Raw genomic sequence first — 11,696 nt, forward strand, 5'->3', positions numbered from 1 at the left:
AAAGACATTTTTTAAAGATTAATTGTTTTCAGTGTTTGGAGGAATTTTTTTGCAGAGTAGAAAAATGTGCTAGTTTACTACAGAAACAAAACGAATGTTGCTTTTGCCTGAAATTACCTAATTTGGGCAAAAGCGGATATTTTGGAATTTTTTGCTGTTTGACTAGATTGCAGAAAGTTCCCTCTACTCTTTACTTCACTTTTGTGTTCTTTGTTGTATACACACACACACACATATATATATACGTATATTCAGTGAATATTTTGAGGTATCTCCATGGGAATATATAAGCACACATTAATGAGCAATGCCATGCCTACTGAAAGTGAAGATTCTAAAGTAACACCAACCTAGATGTGTTTTCCCCCAAAATGGTTTGTTTTAATTTGTTTGAGTTGAAAATCACTTTCCAAGTTGATACCACATCTTTAAAAAAAAATTTTTTGTAAGTATGAGGAGGTACTCAGCATAATTATGAATTACTGTAATTATCAGAAAAGAAAAAAATTTGATTTCTGAAGCGCATGCTTTATTAGGAAACTAGGTGCTGAATAAGTACCTAAACATGTATTTCTTTTTGGTTCCTATATAAGTGATAGTTTAGTGAAATGACGTGATTCTATTTTAACATCCTGTTGCTTATTGTACCTGACAGAAATGAGGAAAATGAAGAATTGATTATCTGGGGTCATTTTCTTGAAACTTGCATATTATTCCCATTTATGCTCATTGGAATAAAGAAGAGCATTTCTGTAACAAATTAAGAACATGCATAACCTGTTATGGCATAGTCATAGACGTATAATAATATTGTCTAGAATTACAGTACTCTCTCAAAGTACATCATATTCAAAATTCACTGGAGATGTCTTAGAGACATCTGTTGTAATTACAGGAACATGGTTTCTAATTCATTTAATTCCCTTTCCTACCTAAACTGTACATATAAGTGAATTTTAAGAGACGGTATAAATAAATTTTTAATTACAAAATGATGTTATACAATACATTATTAATAATAGCCAACAATGCATAATGTTTATGCATGAGTCCATTACAAAGATGAACTAATGTATGTCAATTCTAAAAGAATGCACTAATTTGTCCTGAATTTGTGAATGAAGTTGAATCCATGATGCAAGCCAATGAATGCAATAACACAGAGTGGTTTAGCATGCTTTTTTTTTTTTTTTAGAGTCAAGAAACACCTTGTACCTATGGCATTTAAGAGGTATTTAGGATTTGTTCATCACATGTGATCAAGATCTTATTTTTCAGCGAGCCACGCTGTTATGAAATTTGGACTAAGACCATAGAACTGACAGCACTGGCTTTACCAGACAGGTGCAGGATAAAATGGTCGATAGCATCCAAGAAATGTGTACAGTCCTTACATTTCGGCACATAGAAATCACAGTCTTATTGTCATGGAATTTCCCTGTGGGGCCAAAGGGTCTGCTGGGATGTGGTTAACTTCGCTGTGCTAGCGGTAACAGATTTCCGAAATCTCCATGGCCAGCTCCAGACACTCGCTGGTCTCGTGGCAAGAATCAAACAGGCTGCAGTCCACGTCACAGTTGCAATTGCAATCATTCCAAGCGTGACTTTCATCCGAGGTGTGGTGATATCCGTGAGAGGGGCAGCACAGGTTGGTACACACCATTTCACAAGTATCTGGGAGCATCAGGAGACAGTCCCAAAACTGGCAAAACAGACAGGTGAGGATAAGGGAGGCACACTCCTCTGTTTAAAGAAGAAGAAGACAAAAAATGATTAGTGGCACCTAATGATTGGGGGCATCTCTGAAGGACAGGCGTGTAAGGTGGTGTTCCTGATAACTTTATAGGCCAACTCTTAATTGTCCATATTAGGGGTAATGTACGCCATGATTCTCTCAAGCTTCCCCACCCCCCATGCAGGACTCACTCTATTTAAGCAATTGCTTTATTAACTTCCTGAGCATTTCTATTGATTCCACATAATCTGGTTATTTAAAGTGCTGTCACTTTTCTAAACTCCTTTATTTACTTTGCCTGCAGAGGTGCTGGGAAGCCACACAATTAGCTATCTATTTGGAAACCTTGCAACTGTCTGAAAAATAGCAGGTCCTCCCCAAGTGCAGAGAGCTTTCGGTAGCAATTAGGGTTGGGGACAAGGAGAGACTGTACAAACTTCCAGTTTCTTGTCCCAAGGCTTTGTCATTTGTATGGTGTGGATTCCCAGAAATCCACCACACCCATATTCACATGCAAGCCAAAGACCTAATATGAATGATTTTTAAATAATCGTAGTTTTGATGTTAGTTGTATTTTATTTTGAATCCCTGTATCCTTTGTCCTCCAGTTACTGTGAAGCCTTGATTTTATATTCATGTTAAATGGAATACGTCATCATATGCCTAAAAGAGTAGAAATCTTCCCAATCCTCTTTAAGAAAATTGGTTTAAAAATTTACTATGCAGACTTGTGAAAATCTGAAAAGTATCTCTAAGGTATTGAAGGTAATTGGTAATTTTAGCCAAACAGCTGTGATGGGTTATAAATTATTTTATTTTTTTGTTTCCATAAAGGGAATTAGTTAGAAGATGTAGCAGCTCTCTTGTTAAAATTATAACTTTTTTTTTTTTTAGTCAAAAAGTTCTCAAAAACATGTGAGCATTTTATAACTGGGTAGGTAAGCGTTTACATGAGACATCATCTAATTAATTAAAGTCAGTATCCTGAGGATTGTTGATGATTGAAAGTAACAATCTGGCATAAATTGGAGAAAAATTCTTCCTCCTGATGGGTTTATCAATCAAAGTTGGATTTTCATAGAGATTTATTATTTTTTTCACCAAGAATGTTAATGTTAATAACTTTGGGTTTCAGACTTTAGGTGGCTGAAACTATACAAGTCTGCAGGAGAGATTTTGCTCCTGGAGTCATCTGCTAAAGGGTTCTGAGTATTCCTAGAGCCCTGTTCATTTACTTCCAACAATGCTTTCCAGAAAACTTTTTTACTTTTGTTATTCATCTATTTGTTAATCTGTAAGAGGAGGGAGAACATGGAAACTTGCTCTAAAAGGGAACAAATATTTTGAAGATTTCTTTTGAAATCCTCATATAAATGTCTAAAGTGACCTGGCATATAAGTAAACAAAAATCTTCCTTCCTGCCTCCATCCCACCCTCTATCCCTGCCTCACACCCTCCTTTTTTTTTTTTTCTTCCCAGTAAGACGGTGGTAAAGAACCTCACCATGACTTTTATGATGACTTTAATTGCCATATATTATTGCAGGTGCTGTGGCCATTACTAAGTATTTCTTAGTAGTGTAGGCAGCATATCCCATAATACCTCTAGGGCGTATGTACTCATCTCTTTGCCAGAAAGGGTGTATTTTTTTATTCACTCAGAGCCAGCTTCTAGCATGTGGCTAACTCACCCATATAAGTCACCACAAACCACCCACAAAAATTCAGGAGTTAGTTAGCGCAGTACCTAGACTCTATTTCATGTGTGCATTTCTGAAGAGGGTGTGTTGGTGGTTAAAGATACGGAGCAAAAAACCTCATCAACTTTTACTAATGCCAAGAAGGCTACTCTAGCAGCCCCCAGCAAAGAAGAAGTTCTCAGTAGAAAATATTCCAAGCAAATGCTCCATAGCCCCCAGGCTGGAGGCTCAAGAGACTGACTCAGACTATGATCATATAAAAATGATCCAGTGGGATCGCATCCTTTGTAGATGGAGATGTGAGGCTGAAAGTTTGGTTTGCAGGCAGGTTAGGGTGGGAGCTGGTGTTTCCTATCAAAGTGTGAAATACCTATTTGTGAAATGGACTTATTCTTTCCTGAGGACGTATAATCTTTTGGTTTAATTCCTCTTGCTGTTGTTTTCTCAAGCTGGCAGATTCTGGAGGTCTCTGCTTCTGATGTACACCGTAGATTTTATTTACACACACACAAAATTACACACACACACACATACACGCTAATCCTTCGGCCAAACTGGCATTTGTTTCCTTCTACCTCTCTATTTTGCATTTGAGAATAGAAGAGCTCTTTTTTTTTTTTTTTCTCTCTGTGTATAAGTCAGTCCTTTTTATTTGGTTATAAAAGGCAGAGCCTCTTGCCCAAAAAAACATGGCAACATTGGTGAATTGAAAACAGATTTTTCCGAACTTTCAAGAGCATTAAAAACTTTTCCTAAAAGGCACATACATAACTCTACACGGACAGCCGAAACTATTTTGCATATGGGCAAATTTTGTTTGCACAAAAGTAACATAAGCAGTTCTGGGGGGAAATTTGCAACTGTTTGAAAAGAGAGTTGAGTTTCCCCTATTCCTGAATGGGTGTGTTTTCCTTTGCCTGCACAATTTCTTGGGGCTTCCATGTTTAATAAACATGATTTCTAAAGTCATAGCCCATGATTAGCACCCTACTGTCAGCCATCCAAAAGAGTACGCTATGCTTCCGTCTGCCCATTTCATGTCTCTTCTCTTCACCAATGTCTTCAAGATATCTCCCACTTACGAGGCCAAATTATATCCAGATCTCCCTCTTTCCCCATTCCACACACCTGTCCTTCCTCTGGCTTTCTCTTCTGAATGGCTCCTGCATACTCAGATGAAATCAGCAGAAAGCTGGGACTCATTCTTGTCATTTTCCTTTTCTCCATCATACCACCGTCCTCCCTCCAGTTCCTTGCTGAGGTGCTGCTCATTCTGTCTCAAGTTGGTATGTGAAAACCAGAAGCCTCTACCCACCTCTAGGGCCACCCCCTTAGTTCCGGCCACTATCAGCCATCGTCAGGTCAACAGCAATAGGCTCCTATCTAACACATTGCTTTTACACGAGCCCAGCTCAAATTCATCAGCTCCTGTGATGTTTTTCATTGTAGATGGGAAGAACTCACTCTCCCCTTAAAGTCCCACATCCTTGCCATGGCCTGTGTGATAGGTTCCTGCCTGTTTTTCTGGCTTCCCACCCTCTGTCCTCCTTGCTCACTGCACTCCAGCCACACTGGTTCAGCTTCAGATCCTGAGATGCCCCACCCGAGAGCCTTTGCCCATGCTCTCCCTTTGGCCTGTGTTCCATACTTTCCCTTCACAGCTTGACCTGATTCCTACTCAACCTCTGAGCCTTTAGCTTAAGACATCATTCTTCTACATGCCATGAAACTCTCATAGCATTCTATTTTTTCTTCATGGTACTGATGATAGGATGATATGAAACTAATTAGTTTATTAGTGAGTTTCTCGCTCTACTAGAACCTGAGCTCCAAGAAAGCTGTATCTGTTGTTGAGTGAATGAATGAATAAATGAATGATGGGAGACAAATAAAGTGGTCCTCATTTTGTAGATGAAAGGACTAAGGCTCAGGGATTGTCCCTGATTGTCCTGAATCTTTCAACTGTAAGGTGCTTGGGGGTGGGGAGGAGGTTCAGATCTCAATCTTTCTGGATCCAAAGTCTGTGCTCTCTTAGCTGGTGTTACATTGGGAGCAAATGTGCGGTCCTGCTCCAGTGTGGCTGGAGCACAGTGAGCAAGGAGGACAGAGGATGGGAAGCCAGAAAAACAGGCAGGAACCTATCACACAGGCCATGGCAAGGATGCACTTTGTAGGCACCTCACATGGTTCCTGAAATAAGCCTGAGGTGAGTACTATCCTTGTCCTTATACAGATGCGGAAAACTGTGGCTCGGGGAATTTAAGAAGCACAGGAAATGGAGCAGCCATGATTTGACTCAAACTGTCCCTTCCAGAGCTCCGAACCCTGCAGCTGGCCTGTCCTTCAGAAGGCTCACACTTCCTCTGTCAAAATCCAGTATGGCGCAGGACGCGGCCGGCTCCCTCCCTGCTCCGCTCTGTATCCCCCAGGCTGCTAACATCTATCCTCCACGTTCTGTCAAAGCAGTGGCAGGAAATGGGAGGGTGGGAAGAAGGGAATGCCAGGGGTGTTTCTCTTCCGCTCTCTCTGCTTTGAGTGGTGTCTCAGGCAGTACCTGGATCTTCCCCTTGGTTTTACCTCTTTCTGAACATCCTTCTTTCTGCAGCTCTTGTTAATGCCACTTGCCGGTGGTCTGTCTAGTAATGGTAAGTTCCTAGTGGCCTATGAGCAAAGGCCAGGACGAGTCCTCTACTAGTGACCTGGAGGGGCCAGGGAAGACGTGGCAGATCTTTGTTGCTAAGGTCTGGGTGGCTTCACTGTTCCCTTACTTGGCTTTTCACCTCTTCCAACATTTTTGGAAGGAGGTCTCTGCATGTTGAAGTCCCTTTATTGACCCTGGCATCCTGGCCTCTCGGAGTGTCCATCTCTCTTTCCCTCCTCTTGCCTTGTTAAACCTGGATCAGAGAAGGTTCAAGAGGGAGCCAAGACTTGCAGGCCAAGCAGCCAAAAGAGGTATTTGACTGTGAGCAAGAAGCCATGACGAAAACCCCCTTAGGTTGTTTCATTTCCTTTTTACAGCTCTAGGGTATCTTTAGGACATCGAGGCTATAATGTGCTAAGTGATACCCTAATGATACTGAAGGATTAATGCAGCCTCTAGAGGTGCTAAATGTACAGCTGGGACTGGCTAATTAAGGGCAGAATCTGTCTCATTAGAAAGGATCATGTTTAATTATAGTGGAAAAGGTAACAATGCAAGGGGCTCCCACCAGTGTACTTGAGGTCAGCCTCACGGTCACGGTCCTGTACTCCCTGGGTTCGCCCTCCCAGCTTTGGATCCTGTCACCACGATGCCTGGGATTAAGAGGAGGGAGGGGCAGAGGCAGATTTAGCTGTCCACTGGAGTTCTTATAGCCTTCCTCAGCTCCGGACACATACCACCTCCTCGTTTGGGAATCACTATTCAAAATAGCAAGAATGTAGTTCCTCCAAAATTGGCCCCAGATAAGCAAAAATCCCCCTCCCCTCCAAACAAAGTAATTAAAAAAAAAAAAAAAAGGCAAATCAACATGGCCCAAACCCAGTATCCTAATATGTTAATGGTTAACGTGCTCTCCCAGCAGATTCAGCAGAATCATGAGATTCGTGACACAGTGACTCCAGCTAATTACTCCAAGTTTCTGGTCAAAAAGTATAAAAATTGGCTCCCACTCCTCCAACACTGAGTTCTTTTTTTTTTTTTTTTTTTTTTTAAGTCTGTAATGTAGAATAGGAATAAATAAAGTGTGACTGAATGCCTTTCTCTAGCTGGGGTATCATCCCTGATGTTATCAATTTTAATAGCTACTTAAATATGTCAAGATCTATTTAAGTTCAGACAAGCACAACTAACGTTCAAGTCAGTTCTTTAGAACGAGGATGACTAGATTTGGGTGATACTTAGTAAATTTGTGCTTATGTTTTTTTTCTGAGCAAATGAACTGAAATAATTATAAAATTGAAACATTTTATAAGGTGACACTACTGCATTTAATTGTATGAAATTTACAGTGTAGAAAATGTAATCATTTTATTCAGTAGTCCATGGTGTAATTAAGACTATTCTTTTGAGGTATCTTATATTTATGATTTTCCTCTTCCACCTGGATGAGACGTCTCAAATTCAAAATTATACATCAATTAGGTATATTCTCAGGCTTCTTTTTAAGGCGCCTGTTTTCGAGCATTGTGTGTATCCTTGATTTTATTACTCACAGGGCTGCCTTTGCAATCAGAATGTAGCAACAGAAGCAGAGACACAGGTAGTGTGCTCTGGACTTTTTACATTTTATTCGGGAAAGGGACCACACAGGATGAGCCACAATTTAATAATAAAGTAATGTTGTAGCACATAGTGTGTGATGTGCAGTAAAGATCCTTTTAAATTCCCATCAGAGCACACACCATGAACTGTGCTAATGGATGTAACACATTTTACAAAATCTGCATGTGTGAGGCTTTTCCATTCTGTTTTAAGTGGGGCAATGTATATAAATAATAGATATTAGCAATTAAGCATCCATTCCTATGCACTCATTTATACATTTGAAAATAAATTAACCACAAACTACATGAAAGTGGATGCAATCTTCTCTTTTCCCTTCTGTTTCCCCTGCTGTTCCTGAAAGATATTTCTGTATTTATCTCAGTACGAACAATGACCCCAGCTCTCAATTTCTGCATCCTTAAATTAATTACTATAAAAATTCTCTGACTTAACTCTTGATATCCTTGATGTTTGCTGTTTAAGATAATGAGAGCGTCTTATCCACACTCGTGGGCTTCGTTTGGATGTTTTGCTCTCTCTTTTATCCAGGTACCAAAAACTCTCCCCTCAATGGGGGGATTTTTTTCACCATTTGGGAAGGGAGCGGTGGGCTTTTACCTGTGTTGTCAGCCTAAAATCATGATTTCCCGGGCTGTCCCGGCCTCCCAGCCAGGGCTTAAGAAAAACAGTCTAAGTCAGCTGTCCTTGTGAATCTCCTTTGCTCTTTTGAAAAAAACAGTAAGTGGTGCATTTCCTGCATGAGGCTCCTGAGTATCAGTTGCCATTTTAATGGAGTGGTCCTTTGGCCCTTCCCTGAGAATACAAGGGTTCAGGTATCATGTTAGCTGCACCAGCCCTTCTCCTTCTCCCAGAATCCCTGCTAGGACGAATCAGAGTTGTTCTAGAGGGTACTGTGTTGTACTACATGGATTTGTACAATGGCAGCTCCTAATTCGTGGGTCATGACAACCAAGATCTCTTACATGCATCCCTGAGACAATCTGACGAAACGCTCTAACGTCACAGTGCTTTCTAGTGTCTCAAAGAACTCTCCTGTATTGCCTGTTTTCTCGATTGGCATCAAACTCCAGCAAAGCCAGAAACATGGGCGTCATCTTGAATTTGAGGTTGTAACCTGGCAGTCCACTGGCCAAAGTTGGCCCCGAGCTGTGTATTGTTGGGAGTGTCTGGGGCTTCATAGAAGAAATAGAAGTATTGTCAACACCTAAAAAATTTGGCAGTTTCACATAACACTCTGGAGCTGGCAACTCTGAGCTTTTATTTCCTTCTGGCAACAATTAGCTGGAGGCTGAGTAGCAGCAGCACGCTTCACTGTGCCCCAGTCCTCACCAATCCCTGTTGCTCACTGCCATTCTAACTCATTATTCACATCATTCCCTGGCACCTGCAAGCAATTGTGTCTGTAGCTTCTGGTCTAAAGCAGCCATGACATGTTTGCACAAGATCATAAGGAATGCATGTTAGAAATTTCTCCCCTTGCTTTCTAAAACCATAACCATAATGAAAGCAAAAATCAAACATCTATGATGTGCCAGGTCCTGTATTGGATCCTTTGTACATGTTATTTCATTTGGTCTTCAAAACACCCTAGCTCCATTATATAACTGAAAGACTGAGATTCAGAGATGGTAAAAACTTATCCAGGTTTATACGGTTAATAAATTTCAGAGCCAGGAATTAAACTGATGAGATTCCAGAGCTCCTGTTACACAAAAGTCCATTTATTTATTTTTTCCTTATTTTCAAAAAGTAAATATTAATTTAAATATAGACTAGAAACTATACCCTCTTATATTTTCCTTTGAGACACTGCAAGCTTTCTTTAAATGCAAATGCAGATATGGAACACTACAAAATTCTTGAATGGTTTGGGTGTCCTGTAAAGGACACTGCAAAGGCAACCTGAGTAAAATTACATATGTCTTGGTGTGGAGTGCTTGACTTTGAACTTGACTGTGATGACCATTTAGCACCAAATAAACTTGAAATTGGCTTCGCAGAAGGAATGTTCCTTTTATAGTCATACAGGGGTGGTTGGGTGTAGGTTGGCACTGATCAGAATGCCCAGGAGGTGATATCACCTAGAGGAACCAACCCTGGTTGCTGATGTAAGCATCTTGATATTTTTTACAATCCACATTTATACATTTCCAGCATTTTAATACCATTCTACTCTGCCTTCTTCTCTCAGCCTAGCATCACGGGCTGAAATAGTCTCAGAGTTGAGAAAAGTTTGCCGTTTTTCTTTATCCCCTTCATAGCTCCGTAGCAAGAATGATTATACCTCATTCCAGCTATTTAAAACACTTTGCCTCTGATTTCCAGCTTTGAGAGCAAACAATCTGCCAAGCACCTCATAATTGCAGAGTGACCTTGACATGTGTCATTCACCAGGGTTTTCAAATCAAAGTCTTACTGTTTAATATTCATAAAGGCTCTTTTTTTCTAACAGCATATGTGATGATTTTACAGGGGCTGGGGGTTGGGGAGCTTTATTTAGAGATGGGTTGATTCTGAGAAACGTACCATCAGTGTCTCTCTGATGAACTGAAGTATCACTTTGGAGGTAGGAAAATTTCGTTTGGCATTCTTCAAGGGAGGACAGTGATGTGCTGGATTCTGACAGTTTTTTCTCACTGGGGGTTTCCTTGGCTGGTCCATCTGTGATATTGAATTCGGATACTGAATTTATAATGATAGCATTAATGGGTTTCTCGTCTGCATGCTTTTCATTTGTGAGTTGCGTGTCTAGATGAAAAAAGAAAACACACATACACAAACCCACTATAGTTGACATGACCTAGTGATCTCAGAATGGACACTTGCAGAAAGTTTCACACTCAAGACTTTTGTGAGAATAAGGTCTTATTTAAGAGAATGAAGCATCATTGAACGGAATCATTTTGAATAAAAATATAAGGAAGAATTAAAAAGTGCAATAATTGTAAAATTTTACACACAGTACAAGTTTCCCTATCACAGTAATTTGTAACACTTATTTCTACTGTGTGTGTTTTTTTTTTTAAGTGATGGGTGGAGAGAAACAAAGAATTCATTCACTTGCATCAATGAGATCTCATAGTTTGTTGTCAGCTTATGGTCTGGATCCCAGAAGCAGTAAAAGGGTCTTAAATGCTGGACAATGCTGCTCAATAATGTATGTGATCTCAATCAAATTGTTTTTATTTCTTTGGTTCTACAAACCTCAGTTTCCTCCTCTGCATAAGAGGAGTGGTTATAAATGAACCTCTATCAGCTCATATCTGTTTCTATCCTTAGAGACTTTCTGTTGCCACCCCTTCCCCTGCCTTAGCATTTGTGAGGATCCTATTCAGGTGAGTGTTGATATGGCTTTTGAGGGTGTGCTTTTTGGAATATATTTTATTTCCATATAACCACCTGGAAGGGAACCTCCAGCAAAATCCTTGACCCTTGAGATTCTGGTTTGGAGAGGCATAGAAAAGACCAAGAAGGTCGAGGTGCCTCATGTATTTTAGAGCTCCCATATTCATTCATTCATTCATTCATTCATTCATTCATTCTCACATAATCATATATGGGTCTGTTATGTAAGAAGCACTGGGCTGGGCACAGGGGATACAGTAGTGCCTAAGACCAGCGCGGACCCCAGTTTCCACAAGCATCAAAGGAGTTAGCAAAGAAATAACTAAGTCACAATATTGAGGAGTGTATGACAGAGCAACATACCATGAAATCATGTTAGAGTCTGGGACATAACCTGTCTGGGTCATAACTTACCTATACCCATTACACAGAATCCTAAGATCGAGAAAAGAGTTAATAGAAGGTATTCTCAAACATGCAGACCAGCTGGTTCCTAGGGACACCTTAAGCCCTTCACAAACAGCAGTCCAGGTCATTTGGCAGCCCTATTGGGAGACGGTGAAGATGCGTTCTGGAGACTTGCATTCTTGTGGCTAACCCAAGGCCTGGTGGATCCAATAATGCTCATTGAGTGTCTAGAATAAATTATA

The 11,696-nt window shown here is 40.3% G+C and overlaps 1 protein-coding gene across 1 annotated transcript; it reads right to left on the reverse strand.

Moving 5' to 3' along the window:
- Positions 1-1,026: 1,026 nt before the first annotated feature.
- On the reverse strand, positions 1,027-11,470 carry MDFIC2 (MyoD family inhibitor domain containing 2). The gene is made up of 3 exons (XM_032412150.1): positions 11,461-11,470; positions 10,228-10,449; positions 1,027-1,743 (listed from the first exon to the last, which is right to left on the reverse strand). Exons 1-3 carry the CDS (start codon positions 11,468-11,470, stop codon positions 1,484-1,486), a joined length of 492 nt encoding a protein of 163 aa, XP_032268041.1. The 3' UTR covers positions 1,027-1,483.
- Positions 11,471-11,696: the final 226 nt, after the last annotated feature.

Source organism: Phoca vitulina, unplaced genomic scaffold (assembly GCF_004348235.1).
Source record: "Phoca vitulina isolate PV1807 unplaced genomic scaffold, GSC_HSeal_1.0 scaffold13, whole genome shotgun sequence".
Classification (NCBI taxonomy): Eukaryota; Metazoa; Chordata; class Mammalia; order Carnivora; family Phocidae; genus Phoca; species Phoca vitulina.